At 53.4% G+C, this 25574-nt stretch overlaps 1 protein-coding gene across 5 annotated transcripts in view; it reads left to right on the top strand.

The window, feature by feature from the left end:
• The first annotated feature begins 5676 nt into the window (after positions 1-5676).
• MBOAT2 (membrane bound glycerophospholipid O-acyltransferase 2) overlaps positions 5677-25574 on the top strand; it is a 67706-nt gene continuing 47808 nt past the window's right edge. Inside the window, exon 1 of one of the 5 annotated variants that reach the window (XM_081156500.1) lies at positions 5677-5871. In XM_081156500.1, coding sequence (XP_081012626.1) covers positions 5797-5871 — 75 coding nt within the window. In that variant the 5' untranslated portion in view covers positions 5677-5796. Of the gene's footprint in view, positions 5872-12971; positions 13442-25574 lie in introns of those variants that run through there. The other 4 variants (XM_081156497.1, XM_081156499.1, XM_081156498.1 and 1 more) reach the window with 4 other exon arrangements.

Below are 25574 nucleotides of genomic sequence, written 5' to 3'. Positions count from 1 at the left end.
TTGGTGGCCGGTCCCCGTGAGAAGTGAGGCCATGTCCTTGAGACCTGCCGCTTCTCTGGTAATAACGCTGAGGGCGATGAGGGTGATGGGGGGTGTGTGTGTGTGGCTGCTATTCACCGAGAGCTCACAATTTGACTTGGACATTAAGTTATTTGAGCGGCACAGGCCATTATTATTCCCATTTTATAGGCGAGGAGACTGAGGCCCAAAGAGGTTAAACGACGTTTCCGAAATCAAGGAAATCATAACCAGCTTTAAACGCAGGCAGCCCGGTTCCCGTGTGCCGTGTGCCCGTGTGCCGTGGCCAACTCCTCACACGGTGCTTTATATGACCCCCCCCCGGCAATGCCTCAACAAAGTCGGGGAGTATTTCAGAGGACGGCCCTAAGAAAGGGGCTCCCATGGGGGGTATTTCCACCTGACCTGCAGCCTCATTTGGAAGCGGCAACCCCTTCTTTATACATCTGCTGACACCATCGGCGGGGGCCACCGTGGGACCGTCTCCTCCGTTACAGGTTTCATTGGCGGTGCGCCGAGTTCGCGTGAACTGCGCGGTGCCGCCCAGCCCGTGAAGCCCAGGTGAGTTGACATACAGAAACCAAATCAGAGACGAGCTGCCTGCTCTCAGTGGGATGAAATTAAAAGATAATTTGATGAAATCGAAACCAGGCCATTATCTGATCGTAAGGGCATTTCTTGGCAGGTGCCTCGTGTTTAACCGGAAGAGTCACCTGTCCGGGACAGCGCGTCTCGCCGGGGAGCGGGGTAGGATGTGGCAACCGCAGACTGCACGCGAGGCAGACGCGTCCCCACTCCCCAGCCCGCTCGGCCTCGGGCTCCAGCCCTGGGGTTGTGTCAGGGAGCAAACCCCTCTCAGAAAGGACAGCCACGGAGGGAGAGTTTAAGCAGAAAATACCTACCCCCAAATACGTTTTTTGACACCTGTGACCAAGAAGAGGAAAATCCACTGAAAGCCGTGGGCTTTGGGGGGCCACACAGAACTCTGGGTGGGCGGGAGAATCCCCACTTTCTCTCTGTCACGGCCGCACCGGAAGGGGGTGAGTCCCCCCAGGCACCAGCCCACTTAGAGGAGAGGTGGGTGTCAGCATAGTTAAGGGAGGGAGCTCTTCTTATAATTAAAGGTAAACAGAAGGAACCTGCACTATCAGGCAGCCCCGAGAAAACAAGGCCCACGTGGTGCCTGAGGGAGGGGAACCAAGGACCGGTGGGGACGGGGTTATGATGCAGCCTGGTGGGCGTTGTGACACACGTTTCGGATGCTTTGTAATTGCAACACAAATGCCATTACGCAAATGTGTGGAAGCAGGGGAGTTTGTACTTTGTTTTCTATGCACGGAGACCAGAGGGTTTCACAAGGCATCCTTGGAGCCACTAAGCACGACGGGGGCGCTCTTTTTTTTTTTTTTTTAAATATGTCTTTATTGATTTCAGAGAGAGGAAGAGAGAGGGAGAGAGAGAGAAACATCAGTGATGAGAGAGTCATGGATCGGCTGCCTCCTGCACGCCCCCGACTGGGGATCGAACCCACAACCCGGGCATGTGCCCTGACCGGGAATCGAACCCTGATTGCCTGGATCCTAGGTCAATGCTCAACCGCTGAACCACAGGAGCTGGGTAGGGATGCTCTTTTAATTGAAACTAGAACTAGACTCAGGCATATAAAGGTAAACAAGCCAAATAAACCTATGAGGAAAATGGAACGTGGCCCCAAGTGTAGAGATGGAACAGAGACATCATCCCAGGTCACTGAGAATAATACGCACTTTCAAGAAGAGAGGTTGTAACAAAGTAGAGGCAGCCCTGAAGCCAGCCATCGGAAAACAATGTAACTATCAAACCGTCTTCACCATTCGTTTCGTTTGCATCTCTTTGACAAATAAACCGAGACTAGATGTAGGTTGGGGGAGAGAGAAAAATTCTAGACATTCTTGGCAATCGTATGATTTTAGGAAGTTTGGACCATTGAAATTATTTAGCTTTTAAATATCCTACTGTATGGACAGTGAAACTGAAGATAAAGCGATTTGCTGCCGCGCCGGCCTTGTCAGGGGTGGGGCGGAGCGGGCCTTCCGAGCCGGCCTCCTCCTGTTTCCTGTGCGATATCTCTGGCCCTCGCGACAGTGTGACGCCCTCACTGAAACGCGTTAGGCCTTCACGGGTGACTTTCTGAAATTCAGTTTTTGATCTCAGGTTAGAATTAGCTGGTAAGGGCTTGAGGATGGCAGCCGGCTGGCGGGGGTTTTTATTACGTGTGTGGTTCAAGGCCCTGCGTTGCCAAAGTCATTCGAGGATACGAGGGCACAGAATAGGCAAAATCATTGCCCGAGAATGCTAATCTCACGACACATACCGTTTTATGAAACAAAAGCAGCTTGGCAGGTGGTTCATTTCTCCTGGGTGGTTCATTCAAAGTTAAACGTAAGTTGGGAAGGGAAATTTTCATTTTAGCAATCTTTAATTACTGGAGGCGTTTTAGGAGGGGAGAGCCGTCCGAGTGGACAAGGATGCTGGTGGACAGTCACCGGGTTATACCCGAACTCTGCTCAGTGCTCTTAGGATTTGGCCTAAATTAGTAACTTGTTAAAATGTGGCTGCTGTGTCGAAATTCCTTTCCTAACACTAATATTACTAATATACTTTAAAATAACCTCGTCTGCTATGAATTTCACGCTCTTAGTCACGACACCCCTGTGAGGTTGCACAGTTACTGTCGTCCACATGATAAGGCGCAGAAAAGTTAAGAGGATTTCTCAAGTTCACAGCTATTTAGTGGAAGAGTCAGGAGTAAAACTCTGGTATCTCGACTTTCAGACAAATTTCTTTCTCCTAGACATGTTCTTTTGATTTTAATATTTAATAAAAGACCTCATTTGGTATTTTTTCTTTTTTAAAATGTATTTCCCAATTACAGTCGACATACAATATCATATTAGACATTTATATGCCTTACAAAGCGATCTCCCTGACAGGTACTTTTCTGATAACACTTCACTCCCTGTTTTGTTCGTGTGACTGTTTCTCCTTTCGATAAGCTTCATTTGCTCTTTACAGAACCCTACACAGTTCCTTGAACATAGCAAGTGCTCAATACATGTTTGCTTTTAAGAATTAGGAATGTCAGAACCACTTTCACGGGCTGGATGTCATCCGCAGTAGCACAGTGACGCATTACACAGAATTAGTTCAATTCTTTCTCCCTTCCTCACAGCTTAAGAGCTTTTGGTCTAATTAGCAGAAACTGGACAGAAGGCTGGCATCAAATTTATGCTATAATCACCGAGTTACTAGCTTAAAATACGGTCTCAAGTTTCTTCATTAAAAGCACGACGTAGTGTTTTTGATATGAGGAAAAAAGTCTCTACTTTCAGAATTACATTTCTTGGATGATAATTGATATGTTTTAAGTCTTACCATGCACCAAGCACAGCTCTCAGCTCTTCGTGTGGGTAAGACCTATACTTTTTGAATTTTAATTTATGAAATATAATTTTTGCTTGTATTATGTTCATTTTTTTACACATGAGGAAACAGAGGCTTAGAAAGGTTAAGTAACTTGCCCACGATCTTGCAGCAAATAAGAGAGACAGCTGAAAACCTATGTCTGTCGGACTCCAAAATTTAAGCTATTACTATTAATAAATACTACACGATATCTTACCTATAGCTAAATTTTCCAGATGGCTAAGATCCATTATAGATATTAACATAATCTTCTGTAGTCACCCCAAATAGAGAACTATGTTCTATCACCTGCTACTAAAAAAAAAAAAACACCCAGCCTAAGGCAACTCTTTTGTTTCGACATCATTTGTTCCGGACCCGAAGGCGGCTCCTTATGATACTTTAGGTTTAGTATGTTCCCAATACCTGTACCTTTTAAGCTTTTAAAACAGTTTTTTTAAATTTCAAATTTTCCTTGGGCTTGTGCGCTTTCTGTATGCTTTCTCTGTACTTCCCCAAATTGGAAAAAAAAGGGAAAGAAGCCCAACATTCCCCAAGGATATATTAAGAGAGAGTCCAGATGACTATGGCCAAGGAGGGGTCCCTCTAACAGGTCTGCCGCCTCCCCGACTCCCGCGCCCTGAGCGCGCCGGGTGGGCCGGGCCCGTCCGCCCAGGGTCCGCCTCGGTCCGCCTCGGGTCCTGCCAGGCTGGGGCTGGGCACTCAGCCAAGTGACCAAGAGCGACAGGCGGGCGACAGGACGGAGCCAACGGCTCCTTCTCAGAGGGACAGCCGAGGTCCAGAGGGTGACTAGCCGCCCAAGTCCCTGGTCATACCCGAGCTGCCTGGTCTCCCGAGACTCCACCGGGACACCTGCTAACCGACGGGGATTTCTGGACGCAGGGCTGAAGTGTGACAAAGGAGGGCCTCGCGTCCACGCGGGACACTGGAGGTAGGTGACCGGGGCCGGGGCCCTTTCTCTGCGTTCTCGGCTGTGCGCCCCGGGGCAAGTTACTTGCGGTTTCTGTGACTCAGTTTCTCGGGCAGATCGGGGCCACGTGGTAACACACCTGCCGTCATGGGGGGACCGCACAGGTGGTAACGCACCTGCAGAGCAGCGTTAGCGCATGAAAGCTGGTGGCCAAACTCTCATCAGCCTCGACTGATCCCCCCCCCACAAAAATTCAGACCGGTCAACCCTTGAATTTCGAGCTCCCCTGAAATCCTGCCGCATTCCTCCCCCTTCGCCGTCTCCTCACAAGGGCGGACACTCGCCGTGTCCAGGAGTGCCCGCGGTCGGCCTTCTGTAAGTTTGGGCAGGTAGGTCAGACACGCGGCGCACGCGAGCCACCAGCAGATCGCGGCGCGTGGACACAGCCCACGGCTGAAGGGTCTGGGGACGGACTGGCCTCAGGGGTGCACGGACCTTAGAGATGCGGAGCTTCCTTCGCGAGGACGGCAGGCCCTCGGGCCCGCGCTGGTCCCAAAGGTGCAGGTGAGCCCCCCCCCCCCGCCATGAGCCCGCCCCCGGGGAGGCCCGCGTGGGCTTGCGGGTGACCGAGGGGCACCCAACCCGAGCTGGTCTCAAGTCTGGGCTTTTGCACAGCAACCCTGCAGACAAAGGGAGTCTTATCTAGGTCACTTTTCTGGTGTCTCCCCCCTCCCCCCGGCCCCGGGCTTTGTCCCCAACTTCCCCAGACGGGCTGGACGGCGCCCCTCCAGTCGTTCCTTTGTCTGGCGCCCCCCCCCCCCCCCCCGGCTGCCCTTTGTTGTCCACGGTCCCTCCCGGAGGGAGGTGAGCCGGCCGCTGATCCTCGGGGAGCAGGGACCGGGCATGAGGGGCGAAGACCAGCACGCACCCCCCCCCGCCCCCCGGGACGGCGCCCCCCACGAGCCCCCTCCCGCCGCCGCCCGTGCGCCCCCCGCCCCTCCGCCCGGGCCCGCGGGGAGCGGAGCGCGGCGGCCGGCGCCCCCTGATTGGCTGCCGCGCCGGGGCGCGGGCCCCCATTGGGCCGCGGGGCCGCCTGGCGCGGGGGCGCGCGGTGGGGAGGGGGCGCTGGAAGCTGCTGGAAGTCGGGGGCGGGGCGGGCGCGCGGGAGGCCGGGCGCGGGCGCGGGGACGCGGGGGCGCAGGGGCGCGGGGACGCGGGGCGCGGGCGCGGGCGCGGGGGGAGGGCCCAGCCGGTCGCCGCCCCCGGCCCCTCCCCGCCCCGCCCCGCGCCGCCCCGACCGCGGGCGGCCAGGGGGCAGGCTCGCCGGCCGCATCCCCATCCTCGGCGGCGCCGGGCAGAGCGCGCGGGCGGCGGATCGCGGCGGGCGGAGCGCCAGGCCGGCCATGGCCACCACCAGCACCACGGGCTCCACCCTGCTGCAGCCCCTCAGCAACGCCGTGCAGCTGCCCATCGACCAGGTACCCGCGGCGGCCCTGCTGGCGGCGCGCCCTCGGCCCCCCCCCCGGGGCCGTGTGCCATCGCGGGGCGCGGGGCCGCCCCTGGAGGGAGGGGGCGACTCGCCTGTTATTGTCCGCCCGCCGCCTGGCACGGGCGCCCCTCCCCGGCGTGCCCACCCAGCCCCCACCCGCCCGAGCCCGTGCCGGTGCCGCCCGCGGGGGGGTGGCCCGGGGCACCGACGTGCGCTCGTGCCTGCTTGGCCCTGCTCCCAGCCTCAGCAGCTCCGGACCTGGGGCTTGCGAGCACCGGGCGGTCGGGCGGCCGGCGATCCGGAGCCGCGAAGCCACTTCCAGCGCGTGTGGGCGCGGGTGTAGACAGCGTGGAAAGGCTGGGCTTCGGGAAAACCCGGGTGGCTGTGGCCTGCGCGCGTGGCACCCGCTGTGCCACGGGGGAGCAGGATGGATGTGCCCAGGTGGAGAGGGCGCTAGCCAGGTGTGCGTGGTGTGGAGGAGACCCACGCAGGGGTCGGCGAGCCGCGCTGTGGGACGGTTCGCGTTCAGCCTGGCGAATTTAAGGAAGGCAACAGTTTGGGGGAAGGCAGAGGTTAGGAAGAAAAGTCCCAGTGAGTTACTAGTCCAAGGATTTCTAGGTGAGAAAGTTGCAACCTTGTAGCTAGAAGACGCCACCCTTCAAAAAAGCCTTTGACACTGTGTAGGGAAGGGTGGCGTTTAAATGAGGCCAATTGTTTGTTTGAAAGGCCTTAGGGTTATTGTGAAACAGTATCGGGATGGGTAAGGCAGTATCTTGATTACTCAGGAAAGAAACTTTGGAAGTATTTTGTCAGAGTGGCGTTCAGGGAAGTTGCTGGGGGGATAGATACTTAATTGCTCTAGCCCAGAGCTTAAGGTAATGAACTGAACATTTTGCTGAAAGTCACTTCGACCCTACTTGATACAGAAGTGTTTGCACTTTACAGAGGACCCTGGTTCGCTGTCCTCTTGCATGCGTAGTTGTCGTTGATGTCATCAGGGACCTCGCTTATAATACAGGATTCCTCTGTATCCGGACGACGTTTCATAGCAGCGAGATGGTAACCGCTCCTGTTATGCACAACTAACTGCTTTGTGCTCTGTTTTGTTTTCTGTTTTTTTAAATAGACTGAGTATGTCCAATGAGTACAGAAAGATTCGACCTTATGTTCAAGTCTGAATTCTTTAGTGACATTGTGGTCATATCTGAATTCTTTACTTGTATTTCAGTCGTAACTTTTGGTTCCTAGTAAAATACCTGTGCCCCACACATCTTGAACACTTGCAGTGTGTATCATGCTAATAGAGTAAATAAAGGGCCGGCAGTGGAATCGATCTTGTGCTGTAAGAAAGTCGCCTCTCTGCCTGTGAACACGCTGCCCAGAGCTCCGGGTTTGCCTGTGGCGCGTCTCCTCTCCGAGCTGAGGCGCAGCAAAGGACCTTTCGGTGTATTATGTGTTTCACCTCGGCTGAAGGAGGTTGCTGCCGGTGGGTCAGCAAGTGCAGGGCAGATACCAGTTTAAAATTTTTTTTGCTGATGAGGAGCAAGGTTTATTTTAGGGAGAAAGGTATATTCACATTCTCTCCCCCCCCCCGCCCCCCATGAAATTTTTCCTTTCTAGGCTAATAGCTTTAAATTTATATGAAGCTTATCTTTTAAAGGTGATTTAATATTAATGAACTCCTTTAAACATCTCAGGAATCCAGAGCAAGTTCTTTTCAGTCCTGAAATAAGCAGGGGAACCCAGGGAAGGTGGCAGGACTGAGGATTTGACTTTCCTGCTTTATTATCTACAGTCTTGATCTGGTCCTTTGGACAATCCTTGTTCTCTTGGGACCACTCTGAATTTATAGAGCCAAGGGTATAGTATTTTGAGTTGTTTTCTCTAAGCAAGTCTTTTCCCCGCAATATTATTTCGTGTTAGTTTCAGGTGTGCAGCATAGTGGTTGGACAGTCAGGTACTTTACCAAGCGATGCCCTGGTATTTCCAGTACCCACCTGGCACCATGCAGAATTATTACAATACTGTTGTCTACATTCCCTGTGTTGTACTTAGGTCTCCGTGACTATTCTGTGACTACCAATCTGTGGTTCTCAGTCCCTTCATCTTTTTCACCCAGTCCCCTCCCCCTGCCCCTCTGGCAACCATCAGTCTGGTCTCTGCATCTATGAGTCTGTTTCTATCTTGTTTGTCCATTTATTTTGTTTTTTAGATTCCACATATAAGTGAAATCGTATGGTGTTTGTCTTTCTCTGACAGACTTATTTCACTTAACACAATACCTCTAGGTCCACCCATGGGTCGCAAATGGTAAGATTTCATTTTTTTTACGGCCGAGTAATATTCCATTGTATATGTACCACAGGTTTTTACCCACTGGTCTACTGATGGGCATGTGGGTCGCTCCCAAATCTTGGCCCTTGTAAATAATGCTGCAGTGAACACAGGGGTGCATATATTCTTTTGAATTACTGTTTCGGGTTTCTTCAGATATACACCCAGAAGTGGGATCACTGGGTCATAAGGCAGCTCCATTTTTAATTCTTTGAGGACCCTCCGAACTGCCTTCCGCAGGGGTGCCCAGTGCACCAGGCTCCCTTTCTGCGCCCCCGCCAGCGCTGGTGTGTCGATGTGCTGATGGTGGGCATCCCGATGGGTGTGAGGCGATGTGTCTCCGTGGTTGTTACTTGCATCTCTCTGATGATTAGTGATGCTGAGCATCTTTTCATATGTCTCTTAGGCCTCTGTGTGTCCTCTTTGGAGAAGTGTCTATTAAGGTCCTTTGCCCATTTTTTAATTGGATTGTTTGTTTTTCTAAGCACGTCTTAATAATATTGAGTTAATAGCAACAAAAACCTTAACTTTTTATACAGTGATGATAAATTGTTTCCAGAGTTGACTTTTTTTTAATAACTAAAAACTTGGAATAACTAAAACTCTTATTGTAAAATTGGATGAATAGCCATTATTTTAAAATTGAGCAAAATAGAAGATCATTTTTGTAATATGGAAATTACTGAGCCCAAGTTAGAGAAAGCTTAAGATTGGGTTGTAAGCAAATTGTGTGATTTAACAGGAAAAAGACAAATCAGGAAATGCGAAGTGTAAAAATATAACTTGTTAGTGTGTTAATTTGATATGAACTAATGAACAGTGTTCTGAAAATTTAGGAGATGATGAAGGCTGTTGTTTGATCTCAGAGAAAGAAAAGGGCCTTGGGACCAGAAAAATAGTTTAACTTCTTTACTAGAGTGTAGAGTTTATGAAATGATAGAAATTATTGGTATATATGGAATATAGGGCGGGGGCAAAAGTAGGTCGACAGTTGTTGGAATGGAAAATAATATAATTATCAATAAATAATAATACAAGAATAAACTCTGTGTTTTGTGTACTCACAATTGTCCACTTACTTACGGCCCATCCTGTGGAAGAACATGCGTTGCCGGGGAGTTAGGAGAGAAGGGAGGAAATGAATGTTCAACAGCAAGACCAGTAAGGAAAAGCTGAAGGAGTTCATCACCACCCGGCCAGCGCTGCAGGAAATGCTGAAGGGCCTTCTTTAAGGAGAAGCTAGTGAACGAAAGAACCTGACGAACTAAATAGACCCAGAGACACCGCAGCCTGCAACAGCCGGCCCTGCCTCAGAGGGAGAGGGAAGGGGGTGGGGAGACATTAACCGGAGAAGTTATATGCACTAAGCACAACCATGGACACAGACAATGACGGGGTGAAGGCCTGGGGGGGGGGAGCGAGGGGGAGGGGGGCAATGGGGGGAAAAATGGGACAACCTGTAAGACTTTCAACAGTAAAGATAAATTAAAAAACAAAAAACAAAACACCTAAACAACAACAAAAAAGCCCCCCAGTAAGACCAGGCAAGGAAAAGGGACAAAGTATCTTGCCTTAGACCCCTGGGTGTTTAATCTTTCCTGGAATTTCAGTGTGACCTTGAGGAAACCATAGTGTTTGTTCAGTAGGCCTTGAATTTAAATAAAAATGTAAAAGCTAGTATCAAGTGAGGTTCTGTGATGCTTTAAGATAGGAAATGTCACCATGGCTGGTGTGCTCAGTGGTTGGAGCATCGGCCTGCACACCAGAGGTCACGGGTTCCATTCCTGGCCAAGGGCACATGCCTGGGCTGCAGGTTCAGTCTCCAGCCTCAGTCAGGGCACATGTGGGAGGCGACTGATCTGTGTGTCTCTCTCACATGGGTGTTTCTCTCCCTCCCTCCTCTCCCTCTTGACCTCTCCCCTTCCTGGGTGAGGTTTTAAAAAAAAAAAAAGATAGGAAATATCTACATCCGATGTCTCCCCTCGCCAGGCCTTGCCTCCAGGTGACTTCATTTATATTAGGGCGGTAATCACGCAAGGGACACGCAGAGGGCGGCTCTGAGGAGGGTTTGGACTAAGGGAGAGCTGTGCCAAAAACAAGGCCCCGAGGTGCCGGGGAGAGGACGTCAGGTAGCAGCGAACTAATTGTGTCCTTTAGTAGTTGCTGATGTGGTGAATTTTCAAAAGACCCCAAAAGGAGGGGTGCCAAGCAAAAGAGAATAGCTGCATGTCCCAGATCAACCTATTTTTAAAAAAGTATTTTTCGTAACCTCAGCATATTCTGTTGCATTTGATTTACCTGTGTTACCAGACTGAGGTTGCTCTGAGCCCTCTTCTCTCTCCCTCGCTCCCTCTCTCTCTTTCCTTTTTTTTTGGGGGGGGGCTGGGGTTTAGAAAGACGTGATTTGTTAGCTCTTTTCCTGTTGCAAAACCAGCAACGCAGAAACCCCAGGTGAGGACCACGCAGGAGAGGCCAGGTTTTCTTCATTCAGGAAAATGCGATTGAAGCGTCTGCAGACTGCTGCAGGTGTGCACGAGGGACGGCTGGCCTTAAAAAAGAGTTATAATTGACAGTGTAACATTATCTTAGTTTCAGGTGTACAACATATTTGTATATATTGTGAAATGATCACCACAGGAAGCCTAGTTAACATACATTAACGAACATCTGCAAAGAAACATTGTTTGCCCCGATTGTAACCGTCTTGTTTCCTTGCTCCCAGCGATGCTGTGGTTACTGTGAGACTGGAGTCAGTTTCCTCTGCGGCCCGACGGCAGACCTGGCGGACGGCCAGTTAGGGATGAGACTGGGCTCCTTGGACAGCCCTGTTTGGGGGCAGGGTCATCGTTTTAGGGATGATATACTCAACTTTTTGGGTGAGAGGAGGGACAAGAAGGAGATGCAGGCGTTTGGGAAGGTCTGGAGGAGGGAGAAGACGGGAAGGTAACCTGTTGTGTTAGGGATCCTGCAAAATCAGGCAGTAATCCACTTGCATTATATTATGCAATCGAATCCTCACAACGCCTTCTGAAGTCAGATTAAATTCAAGGCTTGAATTTTACTTAGCTCCAGGAAAAAAATATATTTGACCTTGAGTGAAAAGTCAGTTTTAGTTTATAGTCTTAACATGTGGCAAATAATTTGGTAGGTCATGGTTTTAGGTCTGGGTGGCCAATATGCTTTTGAAGGGGGGGGGAGAACGTCCCCAGCGCCCATCTGCTGGTCGTCGACGGTGGGCGGGGAAGAGAAGTCCTTTCTCCTCGGGCAGTTTGCTGATGGACCTTTTCTGTGTATTCACCGCGTGCTGTGTAGACAGCCTGTGAAATGAAGTAACGTATCAGGGAAGAGGTGCTTTAAAACATCAGCCTCTTTAACCCTCCCCCGGTCTGTGCCTTGACAAACCCCACTTTATAGATGAAGAAATAAGTGCAGCCCTGGTATTGAGCCTTTTTAAGGACATGACTTTTAGAAGGAGGCGAATGGCAGCCAAAGAATCCGATCGAGAATTAACTTTATTTTAAAACGGTCACTGGAGTGCTCTAGATTCGGGACGTCGGTATTTAGCTAATTTGTCTCTCACGTCTCCTTTTACACCCACACGGAGCACCCGTCTTCATCGGGAGACTCTGGAATCCCGGGGTGACCTGCTGGGGAGTCCCGCTCATAGGAGGACACGGCGCTGGGGAGCTTGAACCCGACGCCACTCGCTCGTTCACACGGGGGAGTTTTCTCCTGCGTAAAGTGTGTGTTGCGCTTAGTTTCCACGCCCCGCAGTCCTTTGTTTCATCAACTGAAGAAACAGCCGCGCATTCTTCTTGGACCGCGTTGCAGGGAGTATAAATAAAAACCTACGGGGGGAAGCGGACTGACACCTTCGGAAGGAAGACGTCTTCAGCAGCGGGAGCGGAAACCGCCCCTGTGCCTAGCCCGGGCCGGCTCAGCGAAATGCCGCGTGCCCTGGGAATGGCGCGGTCCTGGGGCTCGCCGTGCCCGGGTCTGCGTCCCTCTGTCGACGGGAAGCAGTCGCGCGGGGCTGTCGCGGAAACGCCGCGTCGGGGTTTGGAACCGGGCTCTGCCAGCCTTGCGCGCTCTGGCAGATCCTTGCGTTTACCTTGAAGCCCCGTTTCTGATTCTGGAAAGACCGTAAATAGTACCTGCCGGTGAGTTGTCGCGCAGACGCCGGCAACCTGCCGGGCCCTGGCCGCGCGGCTCCGTGGGTTGGAGCGTCCCCCGCGCACCGAAAGCTGTGGGCTCAGTGCCCAGTCAGGGCGCCTGCCTAGGCCATGGGCTCGGTGCCCAGCCAGGAGCACGCAGAGGGCAACCAACCGATGTTTCTCTCTCTCCTCCGCTCTCTCTAAATCGATAAAAACACATCCCCAGGTGAGGATTTAAAAACCCCAAGAAACAACAAGTGTGTAAAGGGCCTGACTCCTATATCTGTTCGGTACACAGCTCCTTCCTCTGTATAAATGATGAAGTCTTAGGGCTGTATTTTGTATTTTTCTTTCGGGAAGTTCATAACGTATTCCATTTTCAGCCTTTACGGCCTCTTTTTAGGAGGGGAAGCTGAAGCTCAGGTTCGGCCATCGGCCCAGCGCCGGAGGCGATTAAACAGGATTAAAGTCCAGTCTTGAATTTGGAGTCAAAAGTGGTTTTTCTGTGTCCGTGCAGCTTCAGGAGACCTTTGTCCCCCTGCTTTAAAAACACCCCCCATGTCGTTACTGCCTCACTGGGTGCAATAACCCGTCTCGTCTGTTGTGGTCTGTGGGGCCGCCTCCCCGGGAAATGATCACAGCGGCGCTCTCGCGGCTCCTCCTGCCCGCCGCCGGGTTAACAGGTGGGTCTCCCCAGCGAGAGAACTTGGCGAGATTTCTGTCGGGTGGAGTGAGCCACAAACGGCCCTGGAACAGCCATCCGATGACGGTTTTATGAATGACCCGGGGAAGCCTGAGCCGCTGTGGCAACTGTGCAGGCGAGGAAACGGGAGGCAGAGCTCAAGTGCCAGGAGGTGGGCCCAGACCCGGAGCCGGAGCCGGGAGCCGGGAGGGGCGGCCGCCTTCCTTCGCCTCCCGCCCCCACCAGCGCCGCTTGCGGGTCACCTGGCCCGAAGGCCGCGGATGTGGCTGCTGTCTGACTGGGACAAGGAGCGTTTGGATTTGGCGTTTGTGTCCTGCTTCCTGTTACACGTATCAGTCAGGGTTCTGGCAGGAGGCAGGTTGAACCAGGTAACCAAGGAGACCCCGAGAACCACTTAGTACTAACATGGGGCGGGTTAGGGAGGAATGCGACAGTCTCCCCGTGCCAGCTGCACTGGGCCCGCAGGGGCGAGGGAGCCCCGGGGGAGAGTCCCGGGGAGCAGAACCCCAGGGGAGCTGGGGGGCTGCCTGCCGGGAGGAGCCGAGGCCTCCGGGGAGGGGCCAGCCAGCCTGGGTGGACTCGAGAGAGGGAGGCGGGGAAGGGGGGGATGAACACCCCCTCCCACCCTGCGCCTCCTGCCCGCGCCTCCTTCGGCGGGCGGTCGGGCGGTGGGCACTGTGGGGCAGAGTAAAGCAGACAGTGGCTCCCGAGGGCACTGAAGCCCCACCCGGAACATCATGAGCGCTGATGTGTGCGTTGCCATGTCGCTCATTTCTCCACCTGGCGAACACAAAGGGAGCCTTTTGTGCAGGTCCCCTCTCTCTCCCTTCTCAGTCATGGGTTTTGAAAGGACGGTGGATTCCTGCCTTTCCATTTCCCTAATTCCTGTTCACTCTCGCAGCCGTTGGCCTCGGGGCTCTGCCCCCAGCACTAAGGGCGGGGCCGGGGCCGCCTCTGAGGAGGGCAGTGCCCTCCAGCTGCAGTGTTTCTAAAAGGCCTGGCCCCGAGACCACCTGTGTGAAGCAGTACCTGGGACTGTTGTTAAAAAGAGATGCTCTCCACCCAGACCTACTGGGTGAGGGCCGGGAACCTGCATTTATGACCAGGCTCCCTCTTACCCACCCCTTCCCCCAACCTTACGAGGCAGAGAGCTACCTGGTCACGGTTTTAAAGACTCTCTATTTTTAAGGAGTTGCACAATTCTGATGTATTTTTAAATGTGTGCCTTTAAGCAATTAACATGTAACCTCCAAAACACAATGCAGTGTACTTGTGATGATATAATCGCAGGGTTTGGGGAAGATAAAATCCCGGTGCACTCTAGGTGGTATGGCCCTGAGACAGGACAGTTTTCAGGGGAGTGACGTCCATGTCTCCTTCCAGCCCCATCCCTGTGTCTCCAGGGACTGTATGTGTAGCCTCACGTGTAGAAAACGTCACGTGTCTAAATGTGAGGCCTGCCCTGTGAGAGCCGCGTCCCACCTGACTCTGCGCTTGCCTTTGAGGCCCAGCGGCCTGAAGGAGAGGCTTCGAGCCTCCGAAGTGTGGCTGCCAGTTCCTCTCGTGCTATTCAGACCCCCCAGCCCCACTTCCCCGCCTCTCACACTCACGCTCCCTCCGACGGGGGCGGCTGCCCCGAGCCCTGCGCACAGAGGTGCCCCCTCTGGCGTTTGAACCCGGGCCCGCTGGCGTGCTCGGTTACCTACAGTTCCCCTCCGTACATTTCCCTGTATTTTACTCCATGCCTTTGATGAAGCCGTTTCCTCCGCCTGAGATCCCCTCCACCCTTTTCTGGCCCAGCAACCCTGTATTTTTCAGTATTTAGCGAAAGCCTGAACCTCCCTCACCAAGCTGGTTATGACCGACCTGCCCCGTCCTTTCCAGCCGCCCGGCCCTCCCTGTTTGAGTGTAAGATGCACACACTGGGGGTGAGCTCGTCCTTCCAGCCCCGGCCGGGGCGTCCCTGGTGGAGCCTTCAGGGAGCTGCCTGTTCTTGACGCCCCTGCAGTGTTTCTGTATCGGGGCTCCCCTGCCCGACTCCCCTGCCCGGGCCCACCAGCTTCTCCCTGCCTGCAGAGCCAAGGCCCAGGACCGCCCACATCTGCCCGTCTCGGGAAGGAGTCATGGGCTCATGTTTTGGGGTCTTTCCAGTGGCCCCTTGTCAAATGTGAGTACTTCCAACTCTAGGAAGCAGCGATAGGTGGCCCCCCTCTGGGTCCCCTGTGCCCCGGCTGCCCTGCTGGTTAGGGCCTCCTGCCCCCTCCCACCCTGTCCCACCTCCACCTGCCCTGACCGGCCTCCTTCCTTTGCAGGGCTCGCTGCCGGGCCACGGACTCCTCTAAGAACAGGGGCCTCCCCTTCCCCGTGTCATATCTCATGCTTGGACCGTCCTCGGCGTAGAGCGTGTTTGGGGTGCACGGGGCCAGTGTGGTGAGGGGCGCAGACGGCCTCAAATTCGGTTTGCACGTATCAGCTGTGTGGCCTCCGCATTGACCCCTCTTCTGTAAGCCTCGGTTTCCTGCTCTGTGAAACGGGCGGCAGTGGGCCTGCCTCGTGGGGCTGTGGGTGGCGTTGGGAGGGAGCGCGTCCTGGGTGTCGCTGGGGTTCACGGTCCTGCATTAGGCTTGAGCCCGTCGCCCGCGTTCTCCAGTCTGCCGGTGCGTTTTCAGCGATCCACTTTGCAAGTACCTGAGTGTGTGTGTGGCAGGCAGTGTGCCGGACTCACGGTGCAGAGGCAACGTGGCTGTGGTTTTAATGCCGTGAGTGTCCAACCTTTTCGAACAACGGTTGCCAGGAGGAGTCGCCAGGTGGCTGGGGAGTGATGGGAGCCAGCTCCGGAGTGGGACTTATGCTCGGGTGGGGGGCCTTCAGGGGTCTTTTTCCTGGGAACACGTCCCTTTTCCACTGTCTTTCCTTGGCGCCCACCCCCCCGGGCTGGGAGACAGTGACCTCTCTGTGGCTAAGGTCGTCCTTGTTTGCGCAGCGGGGCCGCAGGGCGCTCTGCCTGCCCGGGTCGCCTCCGGCCGGCCCCCGCTGTGCCCCTGGCCAGCGGCGCGGCCCCCAGGGGTCAGGCCCTGAGCTGCGAGGCTCTCCGAGGACGGCGCCGCGGGCCTCGCTCGGTCAGGGAAGCCGCGTAACCTCTCCGGCTGCCTTCTTTCTTCAGGGGGGCTGCTCCCGTGGCGGTGCGCAGAGCGCCGGCGATTTGGGGGGGCTGTGGCTGATTATTCAAGAAGACGTGAAGTACCTGAGGGACCAGCCTTCTCAGCGGCACGAGGATTGCGGCGGGTGGTAAGGGGCGATCGGAAGGAAGCTTTATCGGCTCCGTTGTCAGACACTTGGAGCAAGGAGGCTCTGCCCAGGACTGTCTTTATCCAAAGAACAGGCTGCCGTGCCCGCCCTCTCCCCTCGGTGGGTCCCTCCGAAAGGGCTCCTCGGGGACATCCCCGTGTCCTCGCTGGTCCTTCAGCCAGCCCATCCGGGGCCGCCTGGCTATCGGCCGGCAGGTGTCATCAGCGGGTCCTCCTCGGGCGGCCAGTGTCCTGTGGAGTGAAGAAGCCAGGGACACCCCCCTCGCACCCCAGCTGCCAGCCAGACGGACCTCACTCCACACAGGCCCAGGCCTCCGGCCCGCATGCTTCGCTCCTATGCGGACATCGGACAAACATGGGACATCCTTGCCGTTTGATTCATAATCCCGTAGAAAAGCTTTTCCTTTTACAGGTTTTCTGTGTGAAACTCGGTGTTTGTGGGAGGTCAGGGTTGTAGATAATATGTAACGTTAGATGTCTTTAAGTTACTCAGTGCACATATGTGAAACAAAGTAGCTTTGTGCTTATACAAACAAGCAAAAATTGTGAGCTCTTTCATCTTCTTTTGGAAATTAAGTTACAGAAAAAACTCCAACATGTGAAAGACGGTCCAGTGATGTTACCCAGTTAAAACGGGATGGAGAGAGCCCTGGCCAGTGTGGCTCAGTTGGTTGGGCACCATCCGGTGCACCACAGGGTTGCTGGTTCGATTCCTGGTCAGGGCACATGCCCGGGTTGCCAGTAGGGGGCGTGCGGGAGGCAGCCGATCGTTGTTTAGCTCTCACATCCGATGCTTCTCTCCCTTCCTCTCTCTCTAAAAATCAATTTAAAACAAAACGGAACAGAGAGAGGCTCTGCCTTCTGCAAAACCACTAGTTTCAGACGCACTGGTCTCCTGGGTGCCCAGTAAATAGTGACTGAATTGAGTACATCTAAGTGAACAGTAGTAGGTTTCAAAGACAAATCTAAAGACCTGCAGTGAAGTCCAAGAAATCAGTTGTGTAGGACAGTTGCCTGAGACTAGCATGACATTTTACGAGTAAACCCTGGGGGTTTTGTTTATTGTGAGGTGTTAGCTGAGCAGGTCATGGGGCAGGTGGAGTAGTTAATCCAACATAATTCCACATGAAAACCTCCGGGGCGCTCCAGGCAAGAGCATGAATGTAAATGAGCCTCTTTCTGAGGCTTGGGCAGCGTGGCCATCTGGGAGGCCCCCACTCATTCCTGCAGATGGTCACCAATGCTGATTTTTCAAGGGAAGCTGGAATTCTGGATTTTTGTGTGACAGTAATTTAAAACTTTTGGTTGAAAGTTTTCTTTTCTTCAGCCTGAACAATACACCTAGGCCAGACTTAGCCTATTGGCCATCAGGGGGTAGGTGGCAGTTTCTGTTAGAGCTGGTGGTGGTCAGTCTCGTCTGAAGTGGGCTGTCCTGTCCTGAGACTTATTCGGAGCACGATAGGCCAGGTTACAGCCCCCGCAGGGCAGTGGGGGCGAAGGGAGGCCTGGAGACCGTGTCATGCAGTGGTTGAAGATGTAATTCTTGTGTTTCATCACTTAGTGATTTCATCCTTACATTGGCCAACAGAACTTTAAATCTGATCTGACTAGTTTTTTCGTTCAGTGAGGGTCAGCTCCTGGAAAAATCTTTTTTTTTTTTTTTTTTTTAGATATCTTTATTGATTTCAGAGAGGGGAAGGGAGAGGGAGAGAGGGAGAGATAGAAACATCAATGATGAGAGAGTCATTGACCGGCTGCCTCCTGCACACTCCTTACTGGGGATCAAGCCCACAACCCGGGCATGTGCCCCGACTGGGAATCGAACCTCGATCTCCTGGGTCCTAGGTTGATGTTCAACCGCTGAGCCACGCCCGGCCGGGCTCTTGGAACAGTCTTGACGGTGGGAAGGTCGGAATTTCACACGGCTCTCCTTCCATTCTTTCCGCAGGTCCACTGTTACAAATGTCAATTGATCTGAGTTGTGAAGGCTCTTTTATGGGGTGTGGCATTAAAAAAATAAGTCTAGCCCAGCCGGTGTGGCTCAGTGGTCGAGCATTGACCTAGGATCCAGGACCTCGGTTTGATTCCCGGTTGGGGCACATGCCCGGGTTTCCAGCTCGACCCCCAGCAGGGGGCAGGAGGCGGCTCATCAATGACTCGTTATTGATGTTTCTCTCTCCCTCTCCCTCCCCCTTCCCCTTTCTGAAATCAATAAAGATATATTTAAAAAATAAAAATATAATAAATAAAATAAAACTAAGTCTGGCTAGTGGGGGGAAAAAGTCATGTTCAGAAAGGCCTCAGTGACCTTATATAAGCCCTGATCAACTTTTCAGTTTTTTTAAGAGTGTATATTGAATTTTGGCCGGAATCTTTTATCCCGTGATAGCTGTTCAGGCTGTTCAGGCTTTGGAGTTTTCGCTTAATCTGAAGTGTGTGTCACTGTGAGGGTCAGCATGCCTTTCTCATGCCAGGACCGCACAGCTGCTCATCTTAGCTCCATCCCAAGAATAGAAGTGACGTAGAGCTTGGGTGTCCGAGCCAAGCCGAGGGGATGCGGGGCAGGGAGGAGGTTCCCTCGGCCTGTGCTCAGTATCTCTGGTGACAGTTAAGGTTAAGGGGCCCTGGATCTTAAGATTATAATCCTGGTCCCTGTACATGTCCTGTAACGTGCCCTTTTGTTCTTGGAAGATATTTTTAAAGACACAATTTACCAAGGACAATGTTGGTAAATTTGGCTTCACAGCATTGAGCTTCAGCCTTCCACTGGATCTGAGTGCAAATTCTGATAAACTAATAACAATTGAAGAGACTTCTGGGCATCACTGATCTGTATCCGTGTTGAAAGCTTTGATGTGGATTGGAGGGATTCATTCTAGAGTCCGTTTCTTTTTTAAGGTATAGGAAATACAGATTCATGGAGAACGAGACTGTCCTGAGAAGGCTTTTGGCGTAAGCCCTAGAGCTTTACCACGTGGGACTGGACAGTAATTTATGAAATAGCTTTGTTAGGAATATGACATTCGCTAGGAAACACTTGGAGAAGTTTTTTCAAACGCTGCCTGGAATATTAACCGGGAAAGGGTGTCGGGGAGGAGAGTCGAGCGGAACAAGGCTGGTCCTGGTCGGTTTCCTTTTTGTGCCGTTTTCACTGAAGCAGGGACCTGTGGATATGAAACGACTTCTCCCCGCTTTGTCCCTCCCCCAGATCCGGCGGATGTCAGGTGTAGCAGTTTGGCTCCTGTCAGATGGAGGGGAAAGGATCGGGGCCCGGCGCCCGGGCCGGGTGGGGACCGCGGGTTAGCGCCCGGCTCGGCCCTCTCGCTGCGGAACGGTCGCCGTGGCAGCAGGACCGGGTGCCGCACAGGGGCCCCGGGGTCCTGCGCTCGCTGTGACTTACACGGGGGGAAGGGGGGACGGACAGCCGGGGCCAAAGGCCGCCCCTCTCTGCAGCTGGGGACCAAGGAGACAGGCCGGGGTGGTGTTGGGGACGGACCCTTGACAGACCGGCGTCGTTCTGAGAATCACCGTAGAATTGGGACGTTTAGTCTGTAGTGAATGTTGCTGCTTCGGGAACATTTTTATTTTATATTTTTAAATGTGTATGTTGTAGTTTATAATCTCACATGCCTTCTTTTAGGTGTGTTTGTCTTTCCACCGAGGATCTCAGATCTTTGTGGTTTTTTTAAAAAATACGTTTTTATTGATTTTTTTTTTTAGGGGGAGAGGAAGGGAGAGGGAGAGAGAGAGAGAAACATGGATGAGAGAGAATCATTGATCGGCTGCCTCCTGCACGCCCCCTACTGGGGATCGAGCCCACAACCCGGGCACACGCCTGGACCGGGAATTGAACGGGTGACCTCTGGGTGCATGGGTGGACGCTCAGCCACTGAGCCACACCGGCCAGGCCTTTGGGAACATTTTTAACAAAGGAAGTTGATGTCACTTTAGATGTTAGTAGTGAAGGTGCAGAGGGATACGTAGATGTTGTCTGTTGAGCCAGGGGTGCAGGGCAAGGCTTTATTGGATCCTGGACAGATGCAGAGGGGGTAAGACAGGGTTCTGGCCCTGCAGCTTCTAGTCTATGGGGGCAAGGAAAACTGACAGTTATACAGCCTGTAAATGAGGGTCTGAAGAGAGATATGTGGAATTAGCTTGGATAAGGCCATGTAACAGAGTCCCAAAAACGTCAGTGGCCTAAAGATAAGAGAAATTAATTTTTCTCACATTACAGTTCTGATGTAAATGGTCCAGATCGATGGGTAGTTCTGTTCCGCTGGTCGTAGGAAGGCCTGTGTTCCTTCCAACGCCTTGTTCTGCTCGGAGGCAGAGCACCAGGGTGGGGCCTTATCACCAGCCAGGTTGAGGCCGTTGGGCTCCCGGGCAGCGTCTGTGGGGCACCAGGTTCTGGGCTGAGTTTCCCTCTCTTCCCGGAGGAAGAGCCCCTCCTCCAGGCCTTTGACCGTAAGCTTGAGGTTGGAGGAGCATCCCTGCCGCACTTGCTGAAACACGGATTGCTGGGCCCTGGGGCCAGAGTTCCTGAGTCAGTGGGTTGGGTCGGGGCCCGTTCACGGGGCGTGTTGCGGCTCCCGATCCGTCTGGTGATCGTACTTGGAGAATGTGGAGACTCCGGTCACCAGCAGGCAGGGAGGGGAAGGACCCCTGTGGTCACAGCTGTTGGCCAGAAGTGGCACATACATATCACTTCAACCCACATTCCTTTTGCTGGAGCTTTGTCACATGGCCTCGGTCACGGCGAGGAGGTGGGTGGGGGTGGCTAGTATTCGCCTCCTATCTGGGGCCGCGCCCAGCTCCAGTCCTGTTCCGTGGGAGGGCAGGGCCGGCCACCACGGTCTGGAATCATCTAGGGAGAAACAGCTGTCACTTGGGGTTGGACTGGTCAGGGCGAAGTAGCGGTTGAGCCAAAATCTTGCAGGATAAATGTATCTGGTGACTCAGAGCCAAAGTGCAACTTGTAGGTGAAGGAACTATTTGTGAAGGAGAGCGGGGCAGGCTCCCTTCCCAGGAAATGCCGAGTGAGGCCAGGCCCTGGGTGAGGCCCGTGTGGCACAGGCCAGAGGGTAGAGGGCAGGTCTGATGATGGAGCTGCCGAAACAGCGAACGTGCTTCATGCATGAAGATTCTAGTGGGGAGATCATGGCCTCAGGACTCAGCTCGGGTTCAGGCTGTGGTTCTGCCCCTTAGCCTCGCTCACAGGCCGCGTGGGCCTCCTGAGCCTGGCTTCGTCTGTGCACAGGGCACCGATGGGTGTCGGTGGTCGTTGCCATTGCACCTGTGCTTCGAGGTGCTCTGGGAACTCTGGTGGGCGCTCGTGTGGCTTCTACTCGAATGCCTCTGGGATGGGGAGCTGGCTCCTTTCTCAGGGCAGCCGGCTCCGTTCCTAGATAGCTGTGGCTGTGAGTTTGTCATCTGAGGCTCACAGAGTTTCTGGAATAATCCAGAAGCGGTCTGAATATCCCCACTTCTCCGTGGCCCCCTCTGAGATCATTGGAGACAAGTCCTTCTTTCATCACGTGGCCGGCTTTTGAACAAAGGCCCTGTAGGGAATTAGGGATCTGCGCCCCTCAGTCTTCTGATGTGGGATTCGTGGGCGTTTGGTGGATGCTTCTCACTCTCCTGGGATGGTGACTGCACCTGGAAACTCGTGTCCGAGTCCCACCCTCTCAGAGTATCACAGGGTTGGCGTGATTAATTGCTTTTTTGCCAGCATCATTTACTCATATGCACTAAAAATAAAGAGGTGCTGATTCAGTAGTGAGCGTGTTCCCATAAACAGTGCAGTTGCGGCAGTGATAGAAGCCACCAGGCGTGCCCCCGATGCCATTTCTTTAGGCTCCGTGGACTCGTGGCCCTCGGCCGGCCGGCTGCATGTCAGTGTGAGAAAGAGCGTGACGGAGAACCCACGGAAGATGCCGGCCGGTGTTACGTAAGGCGTGGAGATGGGGCCCAGCAAGCCCCGTCTTCGGCCGGGTGTCTATGGCTGGGTGTTAAAATCAACACTGAGCTAAAGCTGCATATTATCCAGGCAGGTCTCAAACATTCTTCGTCTCCAGCTCCTGCAAATGATCGACAGGCCTCTAATGGTTCTACCAACCTTCGTTTCCCTTCATAGATTCAAAACAATAGAAATTTTCTTCTTAAAACCTTGTGAAGACTGTTTGCTCGGGTTGGTAGTTGGAACGAAACGGGCCCTGGGTGCCCCCGTCCTCTGTGGCGCTTTGCTTCCTCTTTATTTCTTACATACTTTTGCTGTGAATGTCTGGTCCGCTGTGGACGTTGCCGTGTGTGAGCTTAGGCGGCTGCTGCTTCTGAAACTGAGGTGGCAGAGCTAATAAAGGCGGTAGAATCCCCCAGGTAGAGCTTTTTCATTAAAAAGGTCATTTTTCGTGACTTAACTGGAACCCAATAAAAATCGAACACAGTTCTGAAAGGTTATTTTGTTTTAAGTTAGTGCACTAAAAACCATTTTATAAGTAATAGAATTGTAAGATAATCTAATCTCCTTCTGACCGTAAAAAAATTTGTAAGCATTTGGCTCAGAGGATATAATGTTCTTCCTGACGTCGTCATGAGCGAACCTTTCCCAGTCCTCATATCAGCTCATCTGTTTTTCTGTTTATAGTTTTATGCTCATGAGTGTTAGTATCATTCTGCTCTTGTAATAAGTCATGTACATGCATTTTAACTGATAAATATATAAGGTGATTTCACTCTGAGTTAAATGCTTATCTCTGTATGTTTGAACGTTAACAGTCACGTAGGAACGGTAGCTATGGATGAAGCACTGTTGTATTGTTGGTGCCATTTGGCTGATCAGAAATGGTAGGCTGGGTGTCTCCAGTGATCATCCGTCCCCGCAAATGCAAGGATGTCCTCCGGAAACCGCCAGGAAGCGGGCGCCAGGCTTTTTCGCTTTTCACCGGCCAGGACCGAAACCCAAGCAAAACCGTGATTTTCACAGAAGGACCCGGCGAGTGAAACCCAACTCCAGTTCGTCCGCAGCCTGAGACGTGGGTGAAGTGAGGGATCTCATAATTTTTCTGCTCTTTCTTTTTACCCTCAAAATGCAAGTTTATAGAATAAAGCTGGGAAGAGCAGTGAAGAGACGGAGAACATCCCCCTAAATAAAAAATCCCCGTATCCGCTCAGGTCGGTACCTGGGAGGCTCCTGCGCACGGAGGCCAACCCGCAGGAGGACGCTGGGGCGGGGTCTGCACGTCCGGAGGTGCCGAGAGCGGTGATCGGACACGCGGACACCTTCAGGGTTAGCCGCGGGTCAGGCCACGGGCCCGGGCGGTCCCCGTAGCCACCCGCCCCAGCTCCGAGCCCTCCTTTCAGGCCCCAGCCAACGGCCACCGTCTTTGTAGTGGTTCACGGTGACCGCTCGGCGCTGACCCTCGGGAGCGAGTTGAACTGTCCCCTGATTTACAGGACCGGGGGTTCCTTTCCTTTCGGGACAGCTCAGTGTGTTTCACGTTTCCGATTTCATTTGTACTTTCACCAGGCGTCGTGTACCCTGATAGGGAACGGGATTTGGTTGTGTTGTATGCAGTTGGGCTCACGCTGAATATAAAATTCTTGTAACGTTTTGTTCTTACTTTTCGGTGGTCATTTCCCGCTCTGTGAAATTGCTTCCCAGGGCCTGTTTAATGACCGGTCGTTGGGGCGCGTGGTTGTTTATCCCTCGGCTGTGTGTAATATTTGGCTGTCACGATTTTGCAGTGAATTTCCTCATCGGTACACCCGGCGCATGCACCTGTTTATTTCCTTAGGCGAGGAGGCGTCTTGAGTTGGAAACAACATAGAAAAATCTCTGGTTTTTGAACAACGACGAGACCTCTCCCTTTCTCTCTTAAATGATCACGTGTTTAATTTCTCCTTCGATGGTTTTAGTTACGTGTCCACTCCCTTTCCCTCGTCCTGCCCATGCCCCTTAGGAGTCGCCTTGTCTCGATCTGGGCACCTGACTGCACGGGGGGGTTACCTGTGCCCCCAGAGTGTGCCCCCCGCCGCGCCCCCCACGCCTGGCGCTGCCTGGATGCCGAGGCGGGGCTCCGGCGCCCGGCTTTGGAAGTGCTGGTTCCCTAGGTTGTCGCCCCGCGAGGCTGGGCGCTCGGTGCGGGACCTGGGTGCGCCTCGTCTGCCCCGTGGCCCGCGGTGCCCACCCCGCAGGCATTGCTCATTTCGTTGCACGGCCTGAAAGTTTATGATGATGGTACTTCTGAATTTTAGGAAAATGATACTAAATTAATTTTTAAGCTTCCAAACCACTTGGAAGTCTAACCAGCAAGTTTTTTTTGTTTGTTTGTTTTTAAACAAATGGGTTACGTAGAAGCACTTGCAGAAACGGGATTTCCCTGTGTGCGGACAGGTTCTCGTTCCAGCGCGCCGAGTGTCGAGAGGCAGGCTCAGCGCGACGAGGGCCGTGCGCCTCGCTCGTGGGCCCGGCGGCTCCACAGGGACCCGGAGGCCAGGCGCCTGCGGCCCGCGCCCGTTGGAGGCCGCGCCCGTTGGAGGCCTCGCCCGTTGGAGGCCTCGCTGTGCTTCGGGCTGGAAGCCTCCACCCACTGTCCCTGCTGCGAAGCATCTCCTCCCACCGTGTAGCCGCTTTTCCACTTTCTTACGGCGTCTTTGAGGAAGTTCTTGATGATTTATTCATGTTTTAAAATAATTAAACATTTAAAAATTACGTGCAATGGGTAGTTCCCAGCCCACCAATTCCATCTCTACCGCCCCTTCTTAGAAATGTGGGCTGAGAAGCACGTTTTGGGGATAACCTTACGTTGCTTACCGACGTGACTGTCTTAGGTTTCATTACTAATACATTACTTGAGGCACAACTCGGAACGGAGCTGCTTTCCTGCAATCCGTGGTTGCTGCCTTTGATGGCGACTTTACCAGCTGCCTGGGGCTCTTTAGCAGTCACCTGGGAGTTGGTGTAAATATTTGATAGGACGCGGGGTGGGCAGATGGCCCTCCAGCTGCGGCTTCCTCCCGGCCCCGGCGCGGAAACTCTGGGCCGGAGTTTTGGTGACGGAGCCGGCGGATCCCGGCCTCGGGGCGTCCTGTCCCTCAGGGGCGGAGATCCTCTCCTGGGGCTCATTTACCACGTGTCCCCGGGTAGTGTGGAAGGCAAGCACTTGGGACTTATATCAAAAATGCCTTTCTCTCA

This window comes from Miniopterus schreibersii, assembly GCF_964146895.1.
Source record: "Miniopterus schreibersii genome assembly, chromosome: 13".
NCBI lineage: Eukaryota > Metazoa > Chordata > Mammalia > Chiroptera > Miniopteridae > Miniopterus > Miniopterus schreibersii.
This window is presented reverse-complemented; position numbering and strand designations above follow the sequence as displayed.